The sequence below is a fragment of the Syngnathoides biaculeatus genome, chromosome 5 (genome assembly GCF_019802595.1).
Source record: "Syngnathoides biaculeatus isolate LvHL_M chromosome 5, ASM1980259v1, whole genome shotgun sequence".
Taxonomy (NCBI): Eukaryota; Metazoa; Chordata; class Actinopteri; order Syngnathiformes; family Syngnathidae; genus Syngnathoides; species Syngnathoides biaculeatus.
The window spans coordinates 30,207,676-30,221,909 of NC_084644.1; the positions used below are offsets into that span (position 1 = coordinate 30,207,676).

The 14,234-nt window shown below is 42.0% G+C and overlaps 2 protein-coding genes across 3 annotated transcripts in view; both read right to left on the minus strand.

The window, feature by feature from the left end:
• Positions 1-5,924, minus strand: part of lipeb (lipase, hormone-sensitive b) — a 40,265-nt gene extending 34,341 nt beyond the window's left edge. Inside the window, exon 1 of the mRNA XM_061819283.1 lies at positions 5,766-5,924. Coding sequence (XP_061675267.1) covers positions 5,766-5,856 — 91 coding nt within the window. The 5' untranslated portion in view covers positions 5,857-5,924. The remainder of the gene's footprint in view (positions 1-5,765) is intronic.
• Positions 5,925-6,758: 834 nt separating this feature from the next.
• On the minus strand, positions 6,759-13,580 carry cd79a (CD79a molecule, immunoglobulin-associated alpha). 2 transcript variants are annotated; one of them, XM_061819286.1, is made up of 5 exons: positions 12,126-13,580; positions 8,475-8,590; positions 8,325-8,387; positions 7,806-7,848; positions 7,019-7,153 (listed from the first exon to the last, which is right to left on the minus strand). In XM_061819286.1, the coding sequence occupies exons 1-4, from the start codon at positions 12,280-12,282 to the stop codon at positions 7,825-7,827; spliced, it is 360 nt and encodes a 119-aa protein (XP_061675270.1). In that variant the 5' UTR covers positions 12,283-13,580; the 3' UTR covers positions 7,019-7,153; positions 7,806-7,824. The 2 variants fall into 2 exon arrangements, with proteins under 2 accessions (XP_061675269.1, XP_061675270.1); XM_061819285.1 differs by lacking the exon at positions 7,806-7,848 and having other exon boundaries at positions 6,759-7,153.
• Positions 13,581-14,234: the final 654 nt, after the last annotated feature.

Here is a 14,234-nt window from a genome sequence, read left to right on the forward strand (position 1 = left end):
GGCACGGGGAGAACACGCAAACTCCACACACACACACACACGGGGCTGGGATCTGAACTCCAGTCCTCAGAACTGAGGCCTATACAGCTCTGCCACCGTGCCACCCTTTGTGTAGTGTGGGCTAGTGTGGAAAACTTAGGGGGTACTACAGGTTTTCTTTTTTTTTTTCTTAAATGAAGAGAAGAGAAAATGTCTACTGTAAGCCTACTTCGGTTTCCATCAACAATGGTTCACAATGAGCTGAAAACAGCCACTACTACTACTTTCTACACTACTCCATGGTTCTGAGAGAGATCACTGACATTTGAGCCGGTGTAGTAACCCACACTTTATCAACTCCCCAGTACCAGTACCAGTGGTTTGTCATTTCCAAGACATGTTTCTGATTTCCATGAAACAGTGAAAAGCATACACAGGGAGGGGGGGCATAAGAACATACATACACTTTTTGTTGTGTAAAATAACCAGGGTGCACAAAATTGCCTTGACTGTACTGCAGTGTTTTTTTATGATAATGGGAAACACTGATATAATATGGAGTAAGTGTTTTCATGATTTGCTGGAATTGAGGCTCAGTGTGTGGGGGGGAATATTGGCTTGTGTATCGTGTCTTAAGTCATTTGTTTTAAACACTTGCTAAAAACAGACAAAGGTGAGAACTGTTTTCAACCTTTATTTGTTATCATGAGTTGTCTCACACAGAATCACTTACAAATGAAGGATGATACCACAAAAAGAGTCACAACGTCTATTGAAATTAATTTCACAAGTTTCTTGGTTCCACATAAATTATTACGCTAGGGGATATATGTCATGTTTGTGAAGCCAAGAACAAGCACTTTGTGCCAAGTGTGGACAAATACACAGGGTGCAGCTCTCAAGACTTGAAGAGATGAACTTTAACCCATTTCCATCGAGACATAAACACACGAGGACATTCCTGTGTGTGTGTGCCAACTCCTCTTACACTGTAGACAGTACGGTGTGGAGTACAGCGAACCCCTCCCTATTTGCCGTTCGCTATTTAGAAGTGCACTTATTTGTGTGGTTTTTTTTCTTGTGGAAACAGCTTTTCACAGAAAAACAATTACTATTGTAGACCCATTTTTGTGCACTAGATGGCAGTGAACGTAACTCAGTTCACAACAGGCAATATAGTACAAAGGGAAGCTTTTTGTTTTTTTAGTCTTCAAGTTATTTATTAACACGAGATGCCCCATAGCTCAGTGGTTACACCATTGGTTTGGTAAACCAGGGGTCGTGAGTTCATACCTCAATAGGACATTTAGTCCCCAAGTGGGTTTACGTCAGGAAGGACATCCGGCGTAAAAACAGTGCCAAACAAATATAAGCGTTCATCTGAGATGTCAAGCTGTGCCGACCCCTAACGGACCAAGCCGAAAGAAACTTACGTCTAGCTTTTTATTAACCCCACCAGTTTACTGTCAAACCAAACATATACAGTGAAGAAAATAAGTATATATATATATGTATATGCTATATTGCAAGTTCTCCCACTTAGAAATCATGGAGGGGTCGGAAATTTTCATGGGAGGTGCAGTTCCACTGTGAGAGAGATAATCTAAAAAGAAAAATCCAGAAATCACAATGTATGATTTTTTTAATGATTTATTTGTGTCATGTATTTGAACACCTGAGAAAATCAATGTTAATATTTGGTACAGTAGCCTTTGTTTGCGATTACAAACGTTTCCTGTAGTTGTTCACCAGGTTTGCACACACTGCAGGAGGGATTTTAGCCCACTGCTCCACACAGATCTTCTCTAGATCAGACAGGTTTCTGGGCTTTGGCTGAGAAACACGCAGTTTCAGTTCCCTTCAAAGATTTTCTATTGGGTTTAGGTCTAAAGACTGGCTAGGCCACGCCAGAACCTTGATATGCTTTTTACGGAGCCACACCTTGGTTTTCCTGGCTGTGTGCTTCGAGTCATTGTCATGTTGAAAGACCCAGCCACGACCCATCTTCAATGTTCTGACTGAGGGAAAGAGGTTGTTCCCCCAAATCCCACAATACATGGCAATGGTCATCCTCTCCTTAATACAGTGCTGTCGTCCTGTCCCATGTTCAGAAAAACACCACCAAAGCATGATGCTACCACCCCCATGCTTCACAGTAGGGATGGTGTTCTTGGGATGAAACTCATCATTCATCTTCTTCCAAACATGGTTAGTGGAATTATGACCAAAACATTCAATTTTTGTGTCATCTGACCACAAAACGTTCTCCCATGACTCCTATGTATCATCCGAATGGTCATTGGCAAACTTAAGACGGGCCTTGACTTGTGCTGGTTTAAGCAGGGGAACCTTCCGTGCCATGCATGATTTCAAACCATGACGTCCTTATGTATTACCAACAATCACCTTGGAAACGGTGGTCCCAGCTCTTTTCAGGTCATTGACAAAGTCCTGTCATGTTGTCCTGGGCTGATTCCTCACCTTTCTAAGGATCGATGAGACCCCACGAGGTAATAACGTGCATGGGTCTCCACTCTGATTGAGACTGACCGTAATGTTTAGCTTCTTCCATTTTCTCATGAACAACAGTGGACCTATATTCACCAAGCTGCTTGGCAATTTCTCCGTAGCCCTTTCCACCTGTGTGGAGTTGTACAATTTTGTCTCTGCGTCACAGTTCTGAAATGTGGGGTTCAAATCCAGGGCTTGCCTGTGTGGAGTTTGTAAGTTCTCCCTGTGTTTGTGTGGGTTTTCTTTGGGCACTCTGGTTTCCTCCAACATTCCCAAAACATGCAGTAATTGGAGACTCTAAATTGCCCTGAGGTGTGATTATGAGTCGGACTGGTTGTTTGATTAAATATCCTCTCCGATTGGCTGGCAACCCGTTCAGAGTTTACTCCGCCTCCTACCAAAATATAGCTGGGATAGGCTCCAGCACTCCCATCACCCTTGTGAGGATAAGTGGCTAAGATAATGGATGGATGGAAGTTTGGCATCCAACAATATGTATGTATGTAATGTAGCTAACTTGTTTTTCCTAAATTTGGTCACAGTGATGTTTCGCACATAGCGGATTATAAACATCAAAAGATCTGTAGCATTGACAACACTGCCCTGCGAAAGGCAGCAGGGTGGACAACAGTAACCTGACTGTCAAGAGGTTGAAAAAGTTATACTAGAAGGAAATTGTTAGCTTTTCTTGGTAGTCTTACTGAGCTGTATGTCTTGTGACATGACTATTAGAACATGATGTGCACCATATAAGCATTAGCAAACCAGTGTTTCTTCTTGTGCTGCACATTTGTCATGGGGCCTGTCTTAACAAGAGTATATAACTTCCTCTTCAAAGGCACTGCAAAATGAATCCTACCGTGTATAACAGTGTTGCTAGGTGTGTAAATAAAGCCATTGTTGCGCGTTTCCTGTTGTTCAGTTTGCTCTCCTGTGCAATTCTAGTACAGAGGTCACCGCTTTCTGTCCTTCCGACCCACTATGTGGTCTTCCTCTGCCTGCCACTTGCTATTTTTAAAGTGCCCTGTCATCCTATTAAGTGCATCGAGAGCACAAAAACACCACAGAAACACAGGTCAAAACGGAGGATGTCCACACACACACACACACACACACCACACACAACACACACACACACACACACCACACACACACACACACACACACACACACACACACACACACACATATATATATATATATATATATATATATATATATATATAATATATATATATATAAAATGCACACATATACATGTATATACACACACACATATATTTCTATTTCCATTACAGTGGTACCTCTGACTTAAGAAAGTCTCTACTGACGAAAGATTCGGGTTATGAAAAGCCCCCCAGGAAAACTTTTGTCTCTAGTTACAAAAAAAATCAGGATACGAAAGGAAAAAAATGGTGCTGGATAAAACCGAACGTAAACATCATGTACTGCATCTTGGTTTGAAGGCGGCGCAATAGACCTGCTCTCCCACTGGCCTCCGCTGTAGCACTTTCCTGGCATCACATTGGAAACAAGGGATGTCAATCTTTAGCCATGAGCACATCCTGTCTTTTTGTATGTGTGGTGCAATATAGCAGGTCCCCTATTGGCTAGCATGTAGCATTTTATGACTCGCAGCAACATCAATCAAAATTTTTTGGGACGTCAGTCTTTACCCATAACACACTTTCTGTATATTCGTGACCGAATCATACGCTCGCGCACACGCACCACAACGTCTTCGCAGATTTATTCATTTGTTTTCAGTATGGCCCCAAGAAATTGATGGCCAGTGCCAGTGAGAAGAGGGATGTTTGTCCATCAAAACAAAACACGAAATCGTCGATAAATATTAAAAAGACATGCGTGTATGTGACTTTACACTGCTGCTGCTCAACTTGAGAGGTTCGAAGTGGAGGTTGAATCTGAAGTTGAGGAAATTGTTTCACCGGGAAAGGCTGAGGACGACATCGACGAGTTGGTTCACCACAAGGAAGTTAATGGAGGCCATGCAACACGCGACAACGCAGGAGCAGTTTATGTGGAACAAATTCAACATTTCTGAATTTATTCAAAAGAATTACCTGGAAAATGTACCAACATCCATCAAAGGCAAACATCCTTGGATTGGTACATCACAAAACATTGAAAGTTAATGTTTTGTTTAAAATTTATAGTTTATGGTATTTATTAATTTTAGTGGAATTAAGTTGTGTGCGTGCCTCCACCTCTGAAGATGCCACAATGACGTTTTGTTCGGCACACATTCAACAGCAAAGGTAAATGAAGATAATTCTGTATTGTTCTTTACATTATGTACACTTTGAATACTTATTTTTTACAGCAATGTGTGTGTGTGGGGGGGGGGGGGTTTGAACAAATCAGGCTATTCACATGTAAAACGCATTTCTACTTACGAAACAACTTCCGGAACAGATTAATTTACCACTGTACCTCCTATGAAAGAAAATGTTTCTAATTTTGAGGAAAATCAAGGGCCGAGTAGATTCAAGACCGTTGGCACTGCACTGTGTGCATTTTTAGAGTAACCACTTTAGACAAGCAAGAATCTTCAAATACATTAACACGTTTTTGGATAGTGAGAAGAAATCATAAAGAAGCCAGAAGCACGTGAGTGTGCGTGCGCAACATCCGTGGGCATCCCACGATGCTTCCACTACACTAATCCATGGGAAGAAATGACTCACTTATGAGCAAAACCTCTTAAGGCGCCACTCCCTGCTGAAAGTGACTTTGGAGTCAGACGAAGTGCGGAAGAAGACGTGTTAGAACAAAGAGTGCAGAAGTCAATGAAAATTGCGTGCAGTAATGTTGCGACGCACATCCTGTCTGGCCTGACGTCACAAAAACGTCACCATTGAGTAACGTCACTGTGAGTAATAACATACACACGCGTAAATCGACTTTTTATCAAATACCTTCCCCTGTGAAACTAGTCACTGCAAATGGCTGAAAGTTGGAACACAAACAACGTTCGAAAGTGACCATAAACCACTGAAGGTTGAGGGGATGCTCGTTGTTGACATTAATACGCCTGAGAAAGTAAGGAAAGTACATTTCCTTCAAATACATGAAGAAGGCTTTATTGGCATCACAAGCTCATTGTTTTGATAGGTGGAGCTAAGCGGCTAACGGATTAAAACCCTGTCAGTGTGGTTCGCTGTTAAGCTAGCAGGAAGCTGCAAGTACGTGTTAGGGGCGGGCTCCAAGGAGACAACCCCTCCCCCCCCAAAAAAAAAAAAAAAATCACTCACCCACTGGTGCCTCTTTTTGTTTGGACATGCGTCTCCCGTTGACATTTTTGTCAAGCCTGGCGCTCCCAGCGTTCTTCTTGCTCGACGCCATCCTCGCCCACTACTGTCGACTCGCGAGTCGGCCCCATGGACTGTTTCGCCGGGCACCCAGACCCCGCCCCCGTCGGGCAGGCTGTGTCAAATGGGAGACCGCTTCACAGCACGGCATCCAATCAAAATCGATCCCGCTGCTTGGACACGGAACTGTCAGTGTCAAAGTGTTAAAATGACAGTAAATTAAGTTAATAAATCAGTAAAATCAGGTGAAAGACGGTAAAAATACTGGTAGAAAAATATAATAATGAGAATAAGCTATCCTTGCAAAAAATGAAAATCCTAAATATTTCCGGTGTCAATGTGCTAGATTCATCAACGTAAAAATGACCATTTTTTTTAAAAACCTGCGATAAAGTGGTCTTTTATAATAAGTAAATAGTTTGGTGTCGCTACTTTTCCAAGTCGAGATTTCATCCTTTTTACCTTTTTAAGATGGAGTGATTGTTCCTCCTGCCAACACTGTGGTGTTCCGCAATATTCAGTGTCTCTTGGTTTTGCATTTACAAGGTTTTCGAAGTTGTCACGATGCGTCACCATGGCAACCGAAATTTAGCATGCCTCCTAATCCCATTTAAATGACCATATAAAAAAAGTTTTTAAAAAAAATATTAAAAACAGTCCATAAAGTTTGAATGATTAAAATAAAATATCATAAAAATGACTACATCTGTAAACGTTACATAACTTTAAAGAATAAAGCTAAAACAAAGGAAAAATACAAGTGGGTTTAAAATGAAAAATAAAAAATGTAAAACAAAACTTTAAAACAATTAAAACATTGAAAAGCAAAGAGAGCTCATGAGATTTTTTTAAGTTTTATTAATTTTAAAAATCCTTTTCAAGAAACAATACAAATAACTTCTCGGGAAGAAATGCACAACCAGCTATTTGCCCACCCTGCAACTATTACAAAAAAAAAAATAAAAAAATCACCACAGGAACTGTGATAAAAAAAAAAAAAAACAGGAATCCTCATAAAATTGTCTGTCTTCTGAAACAGGGTTGTCTTTTCGAGATTAAAAAGAAATATACACTCACATACCAGAAAATCATATTAAAGACTATATTGCCGGCGCCAAAAAGCGATGCATGCAGTATCAAATCTATGGGCTGCGGAGAGATCAAGCAATTTGATCAACAAAGACTCATTTTTCTGCCCCCACCCTGATCTCCCACAAATTTTGACATTTATGTTCCATTCGTGGGTTCTCCAGTTGGATTTCCTCTTGCATACTGGCAACCAGATCATGGTAGACGCCCGCTGCGTTGTCACAGTCATTCAAATTGAGGCCCTGGAGATGAAAGGTATTCAACAGTAATCATTATATTGACACATTATTTACAGATTGCTGCAGATTACACATTCAGTAGTATGTATACTAGTCGAGTAGCCAACCAAGCAGGTTGGAACAGCTGGCGAAAGGTGTCTGGTGTGTTATGTGACAGAAGAGTGTCTGCTAGGATGAGGCCGGCCATGATGTACGGATTAGAGACAGTGGCACTGAAGAATCAACAGGAATCTGAACTGGAGGTGGCAGAAATGAAGATGTTGAGGTTCTCGCTCGGAGTGACCAGGTTGGATAGGATTAGAAATGAGCTCATTCGAGGGACAGCCAAAGCTGGATGTTTTGGAGACAAGATTCGAGAGAGCAGACTTCGATGGTTTGGACATGTTCAGAGGCGAGAGAGTGAGTATATTGGTAGAAGGATGCTGAGGATGGAGCTCCCAGGCAAAAGAGCGAGAGGAAGACCAAAAAGAAGGTTTATGGATGTGGTGAGGGAAGACATGAGGGCAGTTGGGGTTAGAGAGGAAGATGCAGGAGATAGGCTAAGATGGCAAGATGACACGCTGTGGCGACCCCTAACGGGACAAGCCGAAAGGAAAAGAAGAAGTATACTAGTCGAGTAGTAAGTGCTGGTGTACTATGATATAAATGAACTTACATGGTGAATATCAAATGTGTCATGCTGGTTGGCGTGGGTGAGACTGATGAAACAAGTGATGCAGACAAATAATGCATACGTATCTTGCCTTGGTTGCAGTGCAACACAATAACTATCTGCTGATGTCTTGTGGACATTATGAAAAATGATTAAAAAAAAAAAAAAGAAAAGATCCAGAAAGCATTTGTCAAGAACTTTAACACGACATTTGATTGATGTGGTTTGTTGCACGTGGGACCTTGATATGCAGTGAACACGTTACTCCAATATTTGCAGCTGTATCTCACAAATAAATCATTAAAAAAAAAAAATCTTAAATTGTGATTTCTGGATTTTTCTTTTTAGATTATCTCTCACATATGCACCTACGATGAAAATTTCAGACAGACCCCTCCATCGCTTTAAGTGGGAGAACTTGCATTACGGCAGGCTAATCAAATACTTATTTTCTTCACGCTATATGCCGTGTTTAATGTGCAACTTTACTGATTCCTGATCTGAGTTTGTTGTCATCGCCACCTGATAGATGTTCTCCTCTTGCCTCTTTGCCTTCTTCTGCTGAAGTGCATGGAGATGCTTTGTCTGGGAGGAGGGTAAAAAGTCACATTTACTGATTTGGATGTTTTGGAATTACTCATTTTGTGGCTCTAAATCTGCAGCAAATCTGACCTTGCGCAGGAGCGTGGCCGAAGACACCAGGGCGCACAGAAATAGTAACATTCCCTCAGTCATCAGGATGCTGTCTTTCATCTTTTCGCTGAGGTTTATCGTCTTCTTCAGCGGCTCTGGATGTGAACAAACAAATGAGCCGGATTTCAAGTCGGCCTTCCAGAATTCTTCCCACATTTTCCTCTTCCGTAGAACCCGGCAGAACAGGGAACCCGCTTCTGCTTGTCTTGGACAACTGGATCTACACATGTATCTGGTGAGTAAGTCGTCAAGATTTACACGGAAGAGTTTGAAAACGTAGAAAAGTCTGGACGCATACAAATACTTCGTTGCTGGATCTCTTTTCAATCAAGAAAAAAAAAAAAAAAAAAACGTCCATCAGGGAGAGGTTTGCCTAAGATTAACGTGTGGCCGCAATACGCTTTGTGTACGTTGGAGACAACTCCCTGTCGTGTTTTTTTTTTTTCTTTTAGATGCATCATTCTCAAATGAGCCAATTTGGCATTATAAATACTTCTTGGTAATTTGAGATCAAGAATAAGTCCTATCTGAAATGAATGATCGCAACACAGTCGTGTGTATTTGGTTGGGCACCATCCATCCCGTTTAATTGCCCAAATCCATCGATCTTTTCTGGTCATTTCAGCTATTGTCAACAACAGCACAGCAGGTCTCGGTATTGTAAATATTCTCCTCCAGTTCAATGTCCCCCACACTGTCAAGCAGCCCTGTTTGACTGGTAATATGGCGCCGTGAAAATTGTGACGTCACGCGCACAAGCTCTATACAGTACTTTATAGTTCTAGTTTGTGTCACCGCTGTTTATATAAAACAGTGACAGAAAAGGAAAATATCTGGGTCAACTTTGTGCCCCCATACAGTGTCGGTGTTGTTTATAAAGAACACCAACGTGGGAAAAAGCTATCAGAGGTTTGATTTAAATAGGCTTTATGAAACTGAATTTATACAGGGTAGAATTACAGTATATACAGGTTAAAATGAGTCAATACAAAGTCGAATTCCGTATCAGTGCTGTTCATACCCAAATCTTTCAATTGCTGGCTTTAATACATGGCATGAGACTGAATTCATACAGAACAGCGACACACACACACACACACACCAAAAAAAGGCGAAACATTTCCTAGCCAGAACATCCCCCAACAATTCGTGTCGTACCAATCATTTGGAATATGAAAATGCTAGATCAACTTTGCGAGTGCCGTTTCTTGAGAATAGTGACACTGGAAAATGGTGGAAAATGATGCATTTCTCCACCAATGTAATGTGAAACAGGCGACTGAGACAGAGTAGATTTTCTGAGATTTCTTTATTACGCAAGTGAACCAATTGAGGTGGAGAGGGCAAAAAATAGTCTACAATATTTATAGCATGAATGGACAATTGGACTGTTAGGTAAGGGTTATCGCATAATCCCCTGGAGAGTTTTATACCGTAATGTGTTTCACATCAGCAGCTAATGAGATTATGGCAAACAGCCTCGTTTTCACTGTGATCGGGACCTCGTCTTATGGGCGCACTTGCAGTACGTTCTGCAAAACGAGCGGGGGCAATTTTAATGAGAACATTCCATAGAGTGGAGATTAGCTGGACAAGAACAAAAGGACACCAACACTGACACAAGACGGAGTGACTTTAACAGGATTTATGGCTTACAAGGGGTTAGCGCTGCTTAGAGAGCACTTGACTCCCGCGTTTGCACGCCACCTTACTCAGTGATGGCTTCGGATGCGTTAAATGCTAACATGCTACTAGTCTATATGCTAACACAGAACAGGATAGCATCCACAGTACAGAAAGCACTGAGGAACATCATAAGCTTAGTTAAGGACACGTTCTATTTCAAAAGACAAAGACTAAAGTTTAAAAATGTCTGCTGGCTGCCTTACTTACAGAGATAAATTGAATGCTAACATGCTACCAGTTGGAATGCTAACCAAGATTAAAAAAACAAACAAAAAAAAAAAAAACACTGTAAGGCCTTATCAGGATTTTTGTATTGTGCTCTCTAATATTTGAAATTAGGAACTCATAAAATTCCAACATTTTGATGGTTAATACTTATATAGCAAAATGGTCATTTTAAAACACAATCTCCCAAGGCAAGTTGCTCATAATTTTATAATGTGACCTTTACGTAGGTGTTATTTTAAAAGGTTAATCAGACTGGATAAAATGATCACAGGCTAACAGTTGGTATCCTAGCATATAGTTAAAAAAGCAAATAGAGAGCACCAAGAGAGATAAAAAAAAAAAAAAGGTTTTACATTTTACCTTCATATTGGCCACTATTTCAAAGACAAGAACTAGTAAAATGCAAACTTGTTACTCTGTGGTTTTCCTAAACATGGAAAACAAGCAACCTGAGAGCAGAAAGCCCTCAGCCAGACTGCTAACATTTTTACATCATGCTTTTCAGTTCCATACTCTTTCAAATGAGTATTGAAATAAAAAATACTGACGTGGTAACGACGATTATGGTAACACAAGGCGAGCAATAGCAATCTGAATACAGAAAGTGCCATGGCTAATTAATGAGGATTTTACATCACGCCCTGTTATCAGGTTCTCTTTAAAGGACTAAAGAAATGCGATAAAATGATAGCATCTTAATAGTTCATATTGTTACGTATGTATACTGCAAAATGATAATCTGCACAGACTAAAGTGGATTGATAATGATGATAACTTGATAACTCATGAACAGGAAGTACGCTAATGGAGAACAAGACAGCATAACTGTGTTCGCCAAAATTTACATTTTACATCATTCACCGTGGGGGGATATTATTTCAAAAGGCTAATGAGACTGGATAAAATTCTCTTGTTTGCAAATATTTTATTTGATTGAAGGTAGCAACCACATCATCCCATGTTTACAGTTGGAACAAGAAAGCAACCTAGGTATATGCTCAAGCAGACTGATGGGTCGATTTTATGTCATGCCATGTAGTCAGGTACGATTTCAAATGAAAACTGCTAAAATGATGATGGGAAAAAAAATTACTATATTAACATGGTAATTTATGATGTAGTGATACACACGCCGGACTTTGTTGCGGGCAGTGTGGAATCAATTCCCACTCAATGATGGTGTTGTTATATGGCCTCCGACTGACTGGCAGCCAGTTCAGGGTGTAGTCTGCCTTTAGCCCAATGTTTGCTCGGATCGGCAATGGCTCTGCCGCGACCCTTGTGAGGATAAGCGGCTTGGACAATGGATGGATGGACTCTATTAACCTACTGTAAAACAAGACAGCCAGGTGTCAGGTGCTATTTTCCAAAACTATGAGTCTTAACTTTCACAACAACAGGTGCAGGCAAGTCACCAGTCAACACCTTGTGCACAGTCTTGTTGTCACAGCGGACCAAAATCATCACACCACAGTGAACACAACAGCAAACTCCAGCAGACAACAAAACAACCAAATTGACGACCAAAGAAACAAGTGACACAAAACATCCACTTCAAGTGCTATTTAGATCCTGAGTGCCGCAAAGCATGCTGGGAGCGGCTCCAGCCTCCCATCGACGCTACAATATTAAGAGTTAATATGCTAAGGTAACAAAACAAAAAAGCATACATAAACATAGTGGCAAAACAAGAATTCCTGTTGGCCCCTTACTTACCATAGACCTGGAGGTAGGTGCCAGGTGTGTGAATGTCGGAGGCGTTGAACCAACATCGATACAGACCCGAATCGGCCAACTTCAACTCAGCAAAAGTCAGGGTCCCGCAGATGACCCCGCCATTGTTCGTGTAACCTGAGCTCACCCGGTCTGACATGGGGACCGGAACCAGGAACGTGTTGCCGTTGGTGGGCTGGACGTGCAAGACCCAAATGATTTGGACTGAGGTCGTGTCGGTCTGGTAGCAGCACTCCAGTATGGCTCGGTGGGAGAGCTGGACTCTCAGCCAAGGCCTGTCCACCTCTAAGGACACCCTCGCCCTGGTTGAGAGCACTATACACAGGAAGCACGTTTAACTTATAAAACCTCAAATACACGTTTCCTACAATGTAATGGTATGCTCAAAGTAATAATAAACAGATACAGTAATATGAAAATACACAGTATAGGAGGGGCCCGATTAGATTTTTTAAAACACCCAGATTGGCTAAATCTTTCTGACATGAGGTGGAAAAAAGTTAATAAATAGAAAAAGTAATTCATTCTAATGTTTATTGTACAGTTTAAAATAAGTAATAGAAACAATTATCTGATACAATCTTAAATCATGTAAAACTGCTTATTTCACATTTCTCCACCCATCCATCCATTTTCTTCTCCTTATCAGAGGTTGAGTCGCAGAGGCAGTAACTTTCGGAAGGAAGGGTAGACTTCTTGCTCCACAGCCACTTCCTCCAGCTCTTCTTAGGGGATCACGACCAATGAGAGTGACAATCCCTCCAGCGTGTTCTGGGTTGTTCCCGGGGTGACGTGCCCGGAACACCTCACCAGGGAGGCGTCCAGGGGGTATCAGATGTGCCAGCCACCTCATCTTGCTCCTCTCAATGCGGAGGAGCAGGTTACTACTACTGCTACTCTCGGCCCCTCCCTGATGATCGAGCTTCTCAACCCAACTCTTAAGCAAGAGCCCGGACACCTTGCGGAGAAAACTCGTTTCATCTTATTGTATCCAAGATCTTGTTCTTTCGGTCATGACCCACAGCTCGTGACCATAGGTGAGGGTACGAATGTAGATCGACCGGTAAATAGAGAGTTTAGCCTTTTCCTTCTTCACCACAACGGACCGATACCAAGTCCGCATTACTGCAGACGCTGTACCAATCCATCTGTGGATTTCCGATCTCGTGAATCCAAGATATTTGAACTTCTCCTCTTTGGGAAGGATCTCATCCCTATTATGGAGAGGTCACTCCACCCTTTCCTGACTGAGGATCATGGTCTGACAATTATTATTAATTAATTATTAAGATTTTGATTTTCATTCCAGCTACTTCACAGTCAACTGCGAACCCCCGCAGTGAGAGTTGGAGTTGAAACTCCTTCTGATAGGGGAGTCTGCCAGACTCTCACAACACGTTTGGCCCTGCCCGGCCAGAGCATCATCTTCCCCCACCATCGGAGCCTACTCACAACCAGTGATTAGCGGACAGCTCTGCCCCTCTCTTCACCCGAGTGTCCAAGACATGTGGACTTGACTGTGTCAGAGATGGTCAAGTCCGATGACACGATCACAAAGTCAGCCACCAAATGGTGACCAAGGGTGCCAAGTGCACGTATGGACACCCTTATGCTTGAACATGGTGTTTGTTATGGACAAGTCATGGTGAGCACAGAAGTCCAATAACAGAACACCACTGGGGTTCTGATCTGGGGGGCCGTTCCTTCCAATCACACAATTACAGGTCTCAGTGTCATTGCCCACATGAACATTTAAGTCCTACAGCAAAGCAGGAGCGCTCTCCAGCACATCCTCCTGGGACTCCAAAAAGGTTGGGTACTCTGAACTGCATTTTGGTGCATAGGCACAAACAAAACTCAGGACCCCAGAGCCCAAACTGTGTGTGGAGGCTGGCCCGAGTATATGTAGCCGGAAATTCTCAACCTCACACACTAGCTCAGGCTCCCTCCCAGTCAGAGAGGTGACTTTCCGCGTCCCCAGAGTCCGTTTCTGTAGCCGGATCAGATCGCCACTGATCGCTAACCCTAACCCAGTTCACGGTGTACCCCACCTTTCACCCAGAGTCAGTTGGGATAGGTCCCAGAACAACC